General features: G+C 37.3%; 3 protein-coding genes across 5 annotated transcripts in view; all 3 read right to left on the bottom strand.

Annotated features, from left to right (window-relative positions):
• Positions 1–15,302, bottom strand: part of LOC125263100 (zinc finger protein OZF-like) — a 252,439-nt gene that overhangs the window by 130,847 nt on the left and 106,290 nt on the right. The gene's annotated exons all lie outside the window — the stretch shown is intronic.
• Positions 1,889–6,286, bottom strand: LOC125263111 (gastrula zinc finger protein XlCGF7.1-like). Its single transcript, XM_048182009.1, has 2 exons — positions 6,173–6,286; positions 1,889–3,029 (listed from the first exon to the last, which is right to left on the bottom strand). The coding sequence occupies exon 2, from the start codon at positions 3,022–3,024 to the stop codon at positions 2,125–2,127; it is 900 nt and encodes a 299-aa protein (XP_048037966.1). The 5' UTR covers positions 3,025–3,029; positions 6,173–6,286; the 3' UTR covers positions 1,889–2,124.
• The window catches only part of LOC125263109 (gastrula zinc finger protein XlCGF7.1-like), a 37,361-nt gene continuing 30,559 nt past the window's right edge, over positions 8,501–15,302 (bottom strand). For 2 of the 3 annotated variants that reach the window (XR_007183684.1, XR_007183686.1), the window contains exon 4: positions 8,501–9,745. The gene's annotated coding sequence lies outside the window, so the exon portion shown is untranslated. Of the gene's footprint in view, positions 9,746–12,636; positions 12,745–15,302 lie in introns of all 3 variants that reach the window. The other variant, XR_007183685.1, reaches the window with a different exon arrangement.

Raw genomic sequence — 15,302 nt, 5'->3', positions numbered from 1 at the left:
TAAATAAATTCAAATTAAAGAAATTATTAAAATAATAGTATAGGCAGAATTGACTTTTGCATAGAAATGCCCTTAGATTATATTTTCATATCTGACACGAACATACAAACTACAACAATACTAATGACACCCGGTTCCTCTGATTCCTGTCAGTAACTGTACATGACTGCATGTCCATATGAATATAAATACTGTTAGAATTTCTAGTAACTAAATTAATAGCAACAAATTATTTAGAAAATTATTATTTTCCTCAGATGTTCGTTGCGTGTTGAACTAGTCTGCAGTAGCCAGAAAAGACGCAGTGTTTTGTCCATTGAAAACTATTCAGAAATAACCTTGTAAATGTTGCTTAAACAACCTGTGTAAAGTGTATTTTATAGATGTGTAAATAAGCGAAATATCTGAACTGCTGAACTCACCTCAGAAGAAAACAAACAAACGCGCAAACTGAATGAGCGAAGAAACTACTGATGACGTCAGAGCGGCGATGCTTCTTCTTCTTCGTCTGGTTTATGGCCGCTCACTTCTTAGAAGTATTACCGCCCCCTACTGTATGGACTAATATACTACTGCATCAAAGGATCTGGAGAAAGGCCAAGTGTGAATTATGTACACTATTAAAAAAAATGAAAATTTAAAAAATAGATTGCTTTGTTTATGTATTTACAGGAGAGCTACTGGCTATAATGATAATAGAGAATATGAGATTAAAACATTTATTTGGTCTGACTCAAGCTTTATTAAGTAGATGCTCAACATTCAGAAACAAGACAGAACATCTTCCTAGATATCCTCCATTTAAAGGTGCAATATGTAAGAATTCTGCAGTAAAATATCCAAAAACCACTAGGCCAGTGTTATATATTTTGTTCACTTGAGTACTTACAATATCCCAAATGTTTGCAACTATTTGTAAATCGTCAGAAAATTGCAATTTTAACCAAGGCTCCGGGACGTGTGAGGAGTCGCCTGTCAATTGCGTCATACCCACGTTACCCTCGGTTTTATTTTGTAGAAACCATGGAAAAACCAAAGACGCTTTAATATTTACATGTTTTAATAGACAAAGGGAAAACTGTTTGGTTACATTTATTGACAGAAACTAATAATTTTTACATAGCTCAACACGTTTAGTCTTATTGTTTAAAAACACTATTTTGTGAAGTAGCTAACATAGCATAATAAGATGCAGCTTTATTTTTAGTAACAGTAATACAGCATTTTCTCCATCATACAATACGTTTTAAAATAAATTGCATGCCATTTATCAACACAATCATCCAGCATTTAATATGATATTGTAAAATCGATCTATCTTACTGCAGTGTGTAACAGTGTCTCACAGCAGCCGCCGAGCGAACGCACAGAGTAACGTTATAACATCATTTTCAACACTCTCAAATGTATCTAATATGATAAACAGAGCTGCGTTACCTCATACTCATGACCGGAAAACTGGAAGCGGCGCCGGCGACTGTGTCATAATAAAAGTCCCGCTGCTCGTGAGGCGTGTGTTGATCAATCGCTCCAGCTCCTCGTTCAGCTCCACAACACTCGCTCCTGCTCTGCTTCACACTACAGTAACATTAATAATCTCATCCATGAACATGATTTCTTCCAGAGTCCAATCCCTATTCTTTTGCAACGTCCGTTGAGATGAAGACCACATGTCCCAAGATTCCGCCCTCAAACTTGCTGTCATCAAGCTACGCCTTTATTTTGAATAGGCCTCTAGCGGACAGAAAATATTACATATTGCACCTTTAATATACAAGATGCAACAATACGATATAAAAGTACAGTTTTTGTGTACCCAGCCCATATTTGCTTTGAAGCAAATGAGCAAAATATCTTAATTTGTGTTCCAAAGAAAAACAACAGTGAGGGTAATTAATGAATGAAATTTCATTTTGGGGTATATTTTATACAATGAAGCAAAATTATACAAGAATAAATCTTTTTAGATACTGTCCATCTTTGCGTTGATCTCACAGTTGATCTGACACTGCTGGTCTTCAAAATGAACTTTTTCTTTGCCCTGTCGCTCGTTGTGGCTGGTTAGGACAGATTTATATTGCTCGATGGTATTTGTGTGTCACGGCTTCTGGATCTGAAGATGATCTACTTACTGTGATTGTATTTTTTATGACTGAGTAGAGAAGATATTTGAGTGAAACTCTTCCCACACTGATCACAAGTGAACGGTTTCTCTCCAGTGTGGATCATCTCGTGTGTTTTCAGATGTCCTGATCGTCTGAATCTCTTGTCGCAGTACGAACACTTGTAAGGTTTCTCTCCAGTGTGAGACCTCCAGTGAAGTTTTAAATAAGCAGATGTAATAAAACTCTTCCCACACTCCAAGCACTTGTGATCTCTTACACCAGTATGTATTTTTTCATGAACTTTTAAATTCTGCATCAGTGAAAAACTCTTTCCACACAAAGAACATGAATATGGTTTCTCCTCTGAATGAACTTTCAGGTGGGTGTATAGGCCTGTAGCCCTTGAAAATGTTTTGCGACATATAGGACATTCGTATGGCTTTTCTCCAGTGTGGATGTTCATGTGTTCCTTAAAGTTTGATGATTGTCTAAAACTCTTCCCACACTGATCACATGTGAACGGTTTCTCTCCAGTGTGGATCATCATGTGATTCTCAAGACTCAGTTTGTATTTTAAACGTTTTCCACACAAAGAACATGAATGTGGTTTCTCCTGAGAATGAACTTTCAGGTGGCTCTTCAGGGCTGAAGTACACAAGAATGTTTTGCCACATTGATCACATTCATGCTGTTTCTTTCTAGTGTGGATGATCATGTGATCCTTAAGGGGTTCTTGTTGTGTAAAAATCTTCCCACACTGATCACATGTGAACGGTTTCTCTTTAGTGTGGATCTTCATGTGATCCTCGAGACTCTGTTTACATGTGAAACTATTTCCACACTGACCGCAGATGAAACATTCCTGGTCCATTTCTCCAGTTGTGACATGATGTTTCTCCTCCACTTCACTGTCCTCCATCAGGCCTAAAATGAAAATAAAAAATGAACAACTTTAATGCATTTTCATGAACTGATTTCCACAAGTGAGGTATATTATAGGCTGATGGGAATATTCCAGCATTTATTTGTGAACTGATGTGAGCGTTAGGATTTTTTTTTACATTCTGTTAAAAACATGGGAAGCAGCAGAGCATTTCATTCATATGTTGACATTAGTGTGGCTATTGGCACTGTACACTTTTGGATCATGGGCCCCTTCAATGGGCACCAAACAGTTGAAGGTCAAAATTAGTTTCACTGCAGCTTCAAATTGTTCTACACGACTGTTTGGTGCCCATTAAGGTCTACTATATGGAAAAACATCCTGGAATGTTTTCATCAAAAACTTTAATTTCTTTTCGACTGAAGAAGAAAGACATGGACATCTTGGATGACATGGGGGTGAGTAAATTATCAGGAAAAGTTTATTTAAAAGTGGACTAATCCTTTAATGTGTCTTGACAGATTGCTGTAGTGCCTCAGTTCAAGCAGCCTGTGACGTGACACTACAGACTATTTTTCAAATTCAAGTCCACAACGTTAATCTAACTGCTTTGTTCGGACACAAATGCGGATACGGCGTTATGATTGGTTAGATCACCTGTCAATCAAACTCAGTCAAAATCAGTCATCAGAGAGAGAGCGCGCAACACGAGCAAATTGTCAGTAAAAGTTAGAAAAAAAGGAGAGGTGGTGGAGAAAATGTTCGAGAAAGCAAAAAAAGGTTCTTAAGTCTGGCGCTGCCAAATGCCTAAAATTAACCAAAGTCTTTTCAAAGGACTTATATTCGGCTGCTGCAGTGGAGGACAGTGCCGTAGAGGTAAGAAAAAACAGAAAATACAGCTAGCTCAAGTCATTTTCATTGCAATTCATGCCACTTTTCTCCAGTTTTTTTTTTAGTTTTTTATTAAACAGCTGTAAGTGTAGCATACAACCCCCTTATATTTTAAAGGTGCCCTCGAATGAAAAATTGAATTTATATTGGCATAGTTAAATAAAAAGAGTTCAGTACATGGAAATGACATACAGTGAGTCTCAAACACCATTGTTTCCTCCTTATATAAATCTCATTTGTTTAAAAGACCTCCGAAGAACAGGTGAATCTCAACGTAACACCAACTGTTACGTAACAGTCGGGATCATTAATATGTACGACCCCAATATTTGCATATGCCAGCCCATGTTCCCAAACATTATGAAAGGCATTAGACAAGGGCAGCCAGTAACGTCTGGATCTGTGCAGAGCTGAATCAATCAGACTAGGTAAGCAAGCAAGAACAATAGCGAAAAATGGCAGATGGAGCAATAATAACTGACATGATCCATGATATCATGATATTTTTAGTGATATTTGTAAATTGTCTTTCTAAATGTTTCGTTAGCATGTTGCTAATGTACTGTTAAATGTGGTTAAAGTTACCATCGTTTATTACTGTATTCACGGAGACAAGAGCCGTCGCTATTTTCATTATTAAACACTTGCAGTCTGTATAATTCATAAACACAACTTCATTCTTTATAAATCTCTCCAACAGTGTAGCATTAGCCGTTAGCCACGGAAGCACAGCCTCAAATTCATTCAGACTCAAATGTAAACAATATAACGGTATACAATACTCACATAATCCGACGCATGCATGACGAACACTTTGTAAAGATCCATTTGAGGGTTATATTAGCTGTGTAAACTTTGTTTATGCACTGTTCAAGGCAAGCGCGAAGCTCCGTGGGCGTGGAGCACGAGAATTAAAGGGCCAGTAGCCCTGAATCGGCTCATTTATAATGATGCCCCATAATAGGCAGTTAAAAAAATGAATTTAAAAAAATCTATGGGGTATTTTGAGCTGAAACTTCACAGACACATTCAGGGGACACCTTAGACTTATATTACATCTTTTTAAAAAAAGTTCTAGGGCACCTTTAAAATGTCATTGCTTCATGATAATTGGTTACAAGTGTTAGCTTGTTACTAAATTACATGACTGAAATATCAGCAGATAAGGTGGGTAAACAGACTGCTGTACGCTACTTGCAATATAGTCAAAAACACGTCAAAAAGGTATAGCAGGTGAAAAAAGTACACTTCCATAATGTACTTAAAGTGCTCTATTTTCGTGCACTAATTTTGTATTTCTATAGACCTTATGTAGCTCCGCCCCTTTTCAGCGTTGCGCTCGTTGTCTTTTGACTTCCGGTTTGTATTTACACAGCGATATTACATTTATGAATGAACTGCTCGTTTTAAAATCTTCCCGATCTACTGACATTTGTTAAGACATTTGCTTTAAACATAACAATGCTCATGATAACTCTCATTAACTCTACAACTGGTAAATCCACTTCACCAGCTAATTATTCTTCAACAGTGATGCCATAGAAATATACAGGGCTACTGCAAAAACGGAAGTTCAAAGACAATATTCTAAAGATGGCGGCGCGCATGTTTCTCTGGTAAATAAGGTCTATAGTATTTTTAAATAAAATTCTTCTTTAGAACTTCTTAAGATAATCTTAAGAATATATTCAACTGTGCTATTTTGAGACACCATGAATTAGAACTAAATGTGCTTTTAACATACTATCTCTGTATTTGTAGTGTTATGGGTTCAAGTGTACTACTAGTGGTAACTAAATGTCTCAAAATAGCACAGTTGAGTACACTAAGATGTTCTTAACATTATCTTAATAAGTACTAAAGAAGAATTTTTAGTATATTAAAGTGCAAAATTAGTGTGTGAAAATAGAGCACGAACATACAAACTACAACAATTGTTTGGTTCTTCTGATTCCTGTCATTAAATGTACATGACTGCATGTCCATATGGATCTAAATACAGTTCGATTTTCTAACAACTACATTCAAAGCGACAAATTATTCAGATCATTAATTTATTGCCACGTTAAAGAGCATGACGAAGCGATGTTTCTATGAAATCCGACTTCAACATTTTCCTCAGATCTTTGTTTCGTGTTGAACTAGTCTGCAGACGCCAGAAAAGACGCTTACATAGAGTTTTATCCGATGAAAACACTACAGAAATAACCTTGTAAATGTTGCTTCAACAAACTGTGTAAAGTGTATTTTATAGATGTGTAAATACGCGAAATAGTTTAACTGCTGAACTCACCTCAGAAGACACAACAAACGCGCTGACTGAATGAGCGAAGAAGCGATGCTTCTTCTTCTTCGTCTGATTAATGGCCGCTCACTCCTTAGAAGGATTACCGCCACCTACTGTATAGCTTATGGGTGATGCATCTGTTTTTTAATTTTATATATATATATATATATATATATATATATATATATATATATATATATATACTCTAAACGTTGACATTTTTCTTGTTAAATGAACATTACTTTGTTACATCAAAAGAGAAAAAAAGATACAATTCTATTTTGTAATTTTAAATTAACAATGTATTGTAATAAATGTTCTATTTATCAAAATAGAATCTCATCAAGTTAGTGTTTTAAGCATTTCTACATTCATTCCAATATAATAACTAATGGCAATAATAACTTAAATAATATTTTTTATTTGTGTATTGATGTTTTTCTTTTTAATTGTCAACTTAGACTATTTTGGATCATCAGTCATGCTCCGTAAACACCGTCTCGTCTGTCACGGACACGAATTGTATTTTAATCTCACAAAGCTGATTACACTAAACCCCCAGCAGTCATCATGTTTTCAGTTCATTTCAAGTTTGATTTTGACGTGACATAAAGCAGTGATATCTAACTGAGTGATCTGTTTACTTAATTTTCAATTAGTCATCCAATTGACGCCATTATTTGTTCATTCAAACTGACGCGCACGTCAACAAGAGGCGGGATTTATCGCACAAACCAATCATATCCAATCACAACCAATTACATCCAATCATAGCGCGATGGAGACATTGCCTCCTCTCATGTGACTTTCCCCCATTCGTTCTCAATTACCCCCCACAAAACCCACCGCACGCCGGGGGTCTAATGATTTTCTATGGTTTTCTATGAGAGCAAAGGGAGGCATGACTCCTGTGTAACTTTACCTGCGGGTGTCACTGTTGGGCAGTGTTCCTTAAGAAATACACGTGACTTGCGCTCTTTTTAATGTCATAATTTGCAATATTTGTGTTGTTTGATTATTTTCTCATCCTATTTTTTTGAGGAGGCACTGGCTCCCTTGCCTCCTTGGAGGAAATGCCCCGATATATATATTTACTGGTTTATCCTTTCCCATATTATTAAAAAGACTAGGTTTGACATCATATTTATTACATTTAAACATTACATGCTCTACTGTTTCTAAAACATTACATTCATCACACATACCATTTCATGCTTCCCCATTATTGCAAGTGTTGAGTTTAATCCTACATGTCCTAATCTTAGTCTAGAGATTACTTCTTCCATAAAACTGTTCTTTTCCTACTAATTTTGCATTATAATACCATCTCCCTCTGCTGCTATTTTCCCACCTATGCTGACATAAATCTACTAAATTTATTACTAATGACTGATTTTAACTCACTCCCAAGGGGTACTTTTTTATCCACCAAGTTTTACTTTAATGCTTTTTTCGCTAACTTGTAAGCCGTTTCCTTCCCTGCTATCCCAATATGTGCCTGGTATCCAGCAAAAATACACTGCTATACCCTATGATTTCAATCTGTACAGTATCATATAAATTTCTATCAGCAAATCTTCTCTGTCAGTTCTTGTAGACATTAAGCTTTTAAAGGGTTAGTTCACCCAAAAATGAAAATTATATCATTTGTTACTCACCCTCATGTCGTAAACAGTCCAGTTTTAATATTAAATTACTAAGAATTTAAGAAGCTAGCCAATATGAAATATTGCATTTATAAAGCAGCAAGCAGACAATGTAGTTGCCATGAGAATACATAAAGAGTTCAGCAAAGCTTTGTCTAATTAAAATAGGCTTTCTCTTAGCAATTAACATATCAAAATGAGCTACAGCAATTCCTAGATTTTGTACAGCAGCATGAATAATAAATTCAGACTGTATGTTAGTGAATGATAAAGAAGAATCAACAGACAATGGAAATTTAGTACTTAGGTGATGCAAAAAAAAAGTAAAAGTGGAAACGAATGAGACAGATCTTTCTCTTTATTTGACAATAGCAAAGCATCTCAAGAGAAAAAAGTGAAGAAGGACAGTTTCAAATCTACATGACAGTGTATCTTCTGTGTTTTCTAAATACACAGTAAGAGGAAGAATAACTAAATCAATAACAGATTTGTCTAATTTGAAATAAACAAAAAAAAATATAGATTAAATTCAATTCAATTAACATTAATTTGTATAGCGTTTTTCACAATACATATCGTTTCAAAGCAGCTTTACAGAGAATGCATGTCAACATTACAATTTAGAGAATGCAGTTAGCAAATAATGTAATAATTTAGGAAATTTAATTTACAATCACTGTTAGCAGTTTAAATGAAGGTAGAAGCAATGAGCTCCTGGAAAATATGAATTATATATGAACAATAATTAGGATATATATAAAAATTAACTTGAGAAATTTTCTTTTGCTATTGTTAAATACATGTTTAGTGATATCTCCCAAAGATTTCTAAATTTATATGCAATTATTTCTCTAAATTGTTGATATGGCAACTATTAAATACACTAAGTTTCATCATGCTATCATTATGTGTAAGTATTTAAACCATGTGTTACAACTAACCCTGCATTCCTTCAAGGAAAATCTGTTCACTCAGCAGTTGTATTTGCAACGCCTTCAGGCAGCTATTTCTGGCATTCAAGACAAAGTCCTATCTATTTTAATGGGGGAATCCTGAAACCTCCAAAACTGCTTGGCGAATTCCCAATTAAATTACATATTTCAAATCAGCAACAAAATCTGCCATGAACCGTTCAATAAATGTCATTTCTTATGCTAAAATAGCATTAAAAAGCTTATTTTTCAGGCTAGATGGGCCAATGCGCATGTGCAATCCTAAGCGCGAGTCTCACTGTGGCTGGATAGGACAGATTTATATTGAAAAAATGTTATGTTCTTGATGGTGTTGTGTCATGTTTTGTGAGGATGTGGCGTCAGACCTGAAAGCGCTGGTTCTGAAGATGATCTACTTGCTGTGATATTTTTTTGTATGAGTGCGTAGAGAAGATGATTGAGTGAAACTCGTTCCACATGCAGTGCAGTGATACGGTTTCTCTCCAGTGTGGATCCTCTTATGTGTTTTCAGATGTTCTGACTGACTGAATCTCTTGTCGCAGTGTGAACACATGTAAGGTTTCTCTCCAGTGTGGATCCTCTCATGTTGTTTTAGGGATCCTGACCATTTGAATCTCTTGTCGCAGTGTGAACACTTGTGCGGTTTCGCTCCGCTATGGGTTATCTGATGTGATTTCAAATGTTCAGATCTAGCAAAAGTCTTTCCACACTCAAAGCACATATAATCTCTTACACCAGTATGTATTTTCTGAAACTCATTCCACACTGATCACATGTGAACGGTCTCTCTCCAGTGTGGATCCTCATGTGAAACTCAAGACTCTGTTTGTGTGCAACAGTCTTTCCACACTGACGGCAGGTGACACATTTCTTGTCTCCTCTTTTCGGCAAAGAAATACTTTCAGTCTGTGAGCGAGTTTTTTCTGTAGTTTTTACATGACAATGTTTCTCCTCTTTACTCTCAATGTCCTCCATCAGGCCTGAAATTACAGTAAAAATTGACATTATTAGTAAAAAGATAAAAAAAAGGAACATGAAAGTAGACAAAGGCTACACAAAATTATGATAATTTGATGCCACTTTATAAATGGGTTGTGGAGTGGCATGACTTGGACTCAAGTTCCACATTTGATGACATGCGACTTGACTTGGACTTGAGCCCTGAAACGTGGAAAGTCTTTATGGTCTACCTTCTAAAACAAAAGATCAGAGTTGTGTTCACTCTAGGCTGGTCCCTGAAGAGTACGATCACATTAATATGATTCGCTCTGCTTTTGTGTTTTGGCACTGAGCCAGAGAGATGGACGTGTTCGGCGAGCTCTTATCATGTAGGCTGTGTTGGGTTTAATATTGCAGTGTACCAAATAATAATACAGCCCATAGGTCACTTACTGTGGGTGTGGGTATCAGATGGCACCTCCCTCCATTCCTCGGGGTACCAGGAGGGAGTTTACCATCTGAACAATCTAAGGGTATATGAGATTCTGGCAAGCTTAGAGACTCTGATTATCAATACAAGAATGACACAGTTTGAGATTAAAATGTATTTAATAACAAAAGGATATACAAGAGTAAAATATCACACTCACTAAATACTACTAAGGAAAATGACTAAACTACAAAAGGGAAAATGACTAAACTACTAAGAAGATTGAATCAATAATCACACAGAAGTACTATGACACAAATGGATGTTAACTGAATGAATACCAAGTAGTTGAGCAACAGATTGGACAAAGTAATGAATGGGTAATTAGCAGTCTATGGGGGAGTCAATTGTGGTCTTTCTGGATGCTGGTATTAAATGGTAAATAAGCATTTACTATGAATACAGATAATGTGTCTGATGTATTTATCTGTTAAATGCTGACCCTAGATAAACGGTCTCAACACAAAGAGCAATCTCATATAGCAACAACCTAAAGCCAAGGCCTTTGGGAAAAGGTTTAGTTAGCTTATATTTACGTTTCACTTGTTTGGTTGATCAGTCCAGTGACAGGAGACGCCTTATAAAGCCATTTCTAAAGCTTTGGGACTTCAGCGAACCACAGTGAGAGCCATTATCCACAAATGGTGAAAACATGGAATAGTGATGAATCTTCCCGGGGTGGCCGGATGGCCAAAATTACCCCAAGAGCGCAGCGACGACTCATCCAAGAGGTCACAAAAGACCCCACAACAACATCCAAGGAACTGCAGGCCTCACTTGCCTAAGTTAAGGTCAGCGTTCATGACTCCACCATAAGAAAGAGACTAGGCAAAAATGGCCTGCATGGCAGAGTTCCAAGACAAAAACCGCTGCTGAGCTAAAGGCTCGTCTCAGTTTTGCCAGAAAACATCTTGATGATCCCCAAGACTTTTGGGAAAATACTCTGTGGACTGACGAGACAAAAGTTGAACTTTTTGGAAGGTGTGTCTCCCATTACGTCTGGCGTAAAAGTAACACAGCATTTCAGAAAAAGAACATCATACCAACCGTAAAATATGGTGGTGGTAGTGTGATGGTCTGGGGCTGTTTTGCTGCTTCAGGACCTGGAAGACTTGCTGTGATAAATGGAACCATGAATTCTGCTGTCTACCAAAAAAAAGGACAATGTCCGGCCATCTGTTCGTGACCTCAAGCTGAAGCGAACTTGGGTTCTGCAGCAGGACAATGATCCAAAACACACCAGCAAGTCCACCTCTGAATGGCTGAAGAAAAACAAAATGAAGACTTTGGAGTGGCCTAGTCAACGTCCTGACCTCAATCCTATTGAGATGCTGTGACATGACCTTAAAAAGGTGGTTCATGCTCAAACCCACCAATGTGGCTGAATTACAACAATTCTGCAAAGATTGGGCCAAAATTCCTCCACAGTGCTGTAACAGACTCATTGCAAGTTATCGCAAACGCTTGATTGCAGTTGTTGCTGCTAAGGGTGGCCCAACCAATTATTAGGTTTAGGGGGCAAGCACATTTTCACACAGGGCCATGTGGGTTTGGATTTTGTTTTCCCTTCATAATAAAAGCCTTCATTTAAAAACTGCATGTTGTGTTTATTTGTGTTATCTTTGATTAATATTAAAATTTGTTCGATGATCTGAAACATTAAAGTGTGACAAACATGCAAAAAAATAAAAAAAATCAGGAAGGGGGCAAGCACTTTTTCACACCACTGTATATTAATGTTCCAATTATTATTTTTAAAACATTATAGGCACAAATTCCATGTTTCTGTAGAACTATTAAATAGTTGATAAACTCCACAAATATATAACATAATATTAACATTAATGAACTACACAATAGTGCTACAGTTCTGACAAACTGATATTTAATTCACATTAATAAAAACTTTATAATAATTAACCAACATTTTTCACTCAACACTCGACAACTTCCTTTCATTCCATTTCATCCTTTTTAAAAATATAACATTTCTTAAAGTGGTGACGCCCAGGAAGTGACATCATTTGAACTCTTTCTAGAGTATGATGGGAAAATTATCTCAATCATTGTAGTGTTGACTGCATTCATCAACCATTACCAAAGTTAAAGCAGAAATAACTTTATTATGAAATGCAAGTTTATCAGAAAACAAATTACGTTTTGCTTACTTAATGGTAAATCTGTCATTCTCAATTTTGTTTAATTTCTGATGTGTTTAATGTCTTGTTTCACTGACCATTTGATCAAAACAAGAAAATGAAACAATTCAATTTCAGGCCCAATTTTGTACCCTGCACATAAAAAACGTGTTTATTGGTTAAACTATGTTTTTTTCACAACTCTTAAGGTTTTTTCCTGCTATGAACACTAAATCTGATGAACTGCTTCATAACCTTATTGTTCTTCAGCCTCATTAATAAAGGATCAGGAATAAACACCAACCTCTTTGTTCTTCAGTGTGTTTCATTCTGCAGTTGTTGTGAAAAATCACTCTCAAAGTCTTGGGGTTTTGACGCCAGAAGATTGACTTTCTGGATCTGAATATTATTTCTAAAATGAAACATGAAAAATAGCAGTAATATAAAGACAAACGTGATAACACCCATCTTGAATCATTGTGATTTATTCATATGAATCTAAATATAGTTGGATTTCTAACCGTTTTGTATGTGAAGAGGAACAGATATTTCATAAAAGCTTCTTCTTTAAGTGTTTTAGTTAGCAGACACACAAATAGCGCCGAACTCAATAAAAACGTTTCAGAAATTACCCCGTAAATGATATTTAAACCATGTATAGAGTATTTTACAATTAGGCGAAATAGCGTGAATTGTTTACCTCAGAAGACTCGATGCTGACCGAAGGGAGCGTGCTAGTGATGACGTCATTACCGTGAGGCGAAATCAACGGTAGATTATCAAAAACGCGCCAAATACTGTAAACAACGGCAAAACATCTATAAAACATATCAAACAAAAGCGTATTTCATGGTTTTATATGCAACTAAAATTATTAATGTATTCTTGATGCAAGAAGAATCAGCAAACAAAAGTTTAGTACTTGGGTGACTCAAAAACAAAATGCATGTAAAAGTGGAAACAAATTACACAGAACTCTCTCTTTATTGACCAACAAGATAGCAAAGCATCTCAAGAGAATAAAAGTGAAGAAGGCCAGTTCCAAAGCTACATGACAGTAAATCTTACATGTTTTCTGAAATGCACAAACATAAGTAAAACACAATAAGTAGAAAAATAACTAGATTAAACTACAATGAAGATCAAGTTAAAGGGTTAGTTCACCCAAAAATGAAATTGCTTCATAACATCAAGGTTGAAACACTGTAGCCAATTTGTCTACTTTAACAATGTTTTACTAACTTTATGGACCTCAAAAGGTGCAGTGATGTTGCTGCATATGTGTGGTTCAAAAATCCTTGCATTTCATAAAAATATCTTAATAAGCTTATTTACTTCCTGCTTCGCTTACTGTTCGGACGCTCTTGTTTACAGCTCCGTGCTTTGCTCTATTGCTTTTATATTTTATCTCCTAATTTTAACTACAGCAAATCAGCACAGTGCTCAAACGACAAATCTTGGCACCAACAATCTTTTTAACTGGAAGAATTGCTACAAAAAAGGGGAAATTTTATCCAACCAGCCTCCCACTGACGGCAGCCATCAGCTTACATTCCGGAGAAGGGAAAACACAGCTGCCTACATCCAAGAAGGATTAGAAATAATATGCCTCCTCTGGTTGAAGAATCTACCTGCTGCACAAACTGCCACAGACTTCTACAAAGGATTGCAGTTCTTGAAACAAAGTTACTTGTGGGACTACCAAACCAGACGGAACACACAACAGAGCTTCGTCATGGACGTCCTCAGCACACAGTCGGTGAGTCCCATGAATCTAATGCCCCTAAACAGACCATACTGAGTGCCGAAATTGATCAACATATTAATCGATGGCACAACACAGGGAGCGAGACCCAAAGGCACTCGAGACATTCAGATTGTCACGAGTATCACATATTAATGCAGTAGCATCCTCTACCCCAAACACTAGCTCCCTACCACCGCCAATACATCTGGAGAACAGATTTGAAGTGTTAATGAATGTGGGTGAGGAATCCCCAAACATGATCGGACACAGATCAAATCAGCCAGCAGATAGATTTACACGTTTGCTTGGGCTTAACACATGCCGCTGCAAAAGTTCGAGCAGACAGTGGACTGAATTTCATTGACAACTTCAGATCTGTTCTGGAGCCCAGAGACAACTGTTCACTCATGATGGCCTGCACCCAAACAAACTGGGCTCAAGAGTGCGAAAGGACAATATCTACTTCTCCCTCCATCATCCTTTCAGCAGTGTGTGCCAATCTGAATGGCCACAAACACACCTGGACAGAGTACAACTGACCAGAGGACTTCATTTCAACACCTGAATGGACATGCGGTTGACACATCCCACAAGGTCAATGATAACACCACGCAGCCACAACAACCACTGCTCACGGACACAATCCTGACTGAGCCCTGCCCACAGAGCTCACCGAGAGACAGTGACGTGTTAGAACTGCTCCAAGATTCAGCACCCAAGGACGACATTCGGGAAAACATCCAGGGAAGCCAGGACAACATATTACAGCCTCCGGTAACACCAGAGCAACAGCCCCTCTCACCGGACACGTTATCCCTCTCTCCAGCATCCCCTCTTCTGTGCAGTGATGTGTGTTCTCAGAGAAAATGGAGGAACTGGTGTATACTGGAACCAAACTCTCCCACTCTTTTGCTGCGAGCCCCCAGATATCAACAAAAAAGCGTCAAGCCCCGAAACCACCAAAGCCTGTGGGCACAGCTCGCCCTCCCCCTCCTCCTGCGAGAGCTCAATTGATGGTAAAATTTTCGGCCCCTGCCACAACGCCAGGGCCCTCACCCTCCTCCATCTGTTCTAGGTGAACCAAAAACAACCGATAACAGCTCTCAGTGATGTGTGTCGGGTCCCCGCTATGATAACAGTGACTTTATCAAATGTTTACAGAACAAGTGGGAACCCAGTGTGCCTGTTGCTTTCTCTATTTCTGTTTTGTTACGTGATAGAAA

This window comes from Megalobrama amblycephala, linkage group LG2 (genome assembly GCF_018812025.1).
Source record: "Megalobrama amblycephala isolate DHTTF-2021 linkage group LG2, ASM1881202v1, whole genome shotgun sequence".
NCBI classification, from domain to species: Eukaryota; Metazoa; Chordata; class Actinopteri; order Cypriniformes; family Xenocyprididae; genus Megalobrama; species Megalobrama amblycephala.
Note: the sequence above shows the minus strand (reverse complement) of the source record. Positions and strands in the feature narration are given on the sequence as shown.

Excerpts from the sequence above, each read along its gene's own strand:
- LOC125263111 (XM_048182009.1), bottom strand. The coding sequence starts at position 3,024 with ATGGAGGACAGTGAAGTGGAGGAGAAACATCATGTCACAACTGGAGAA.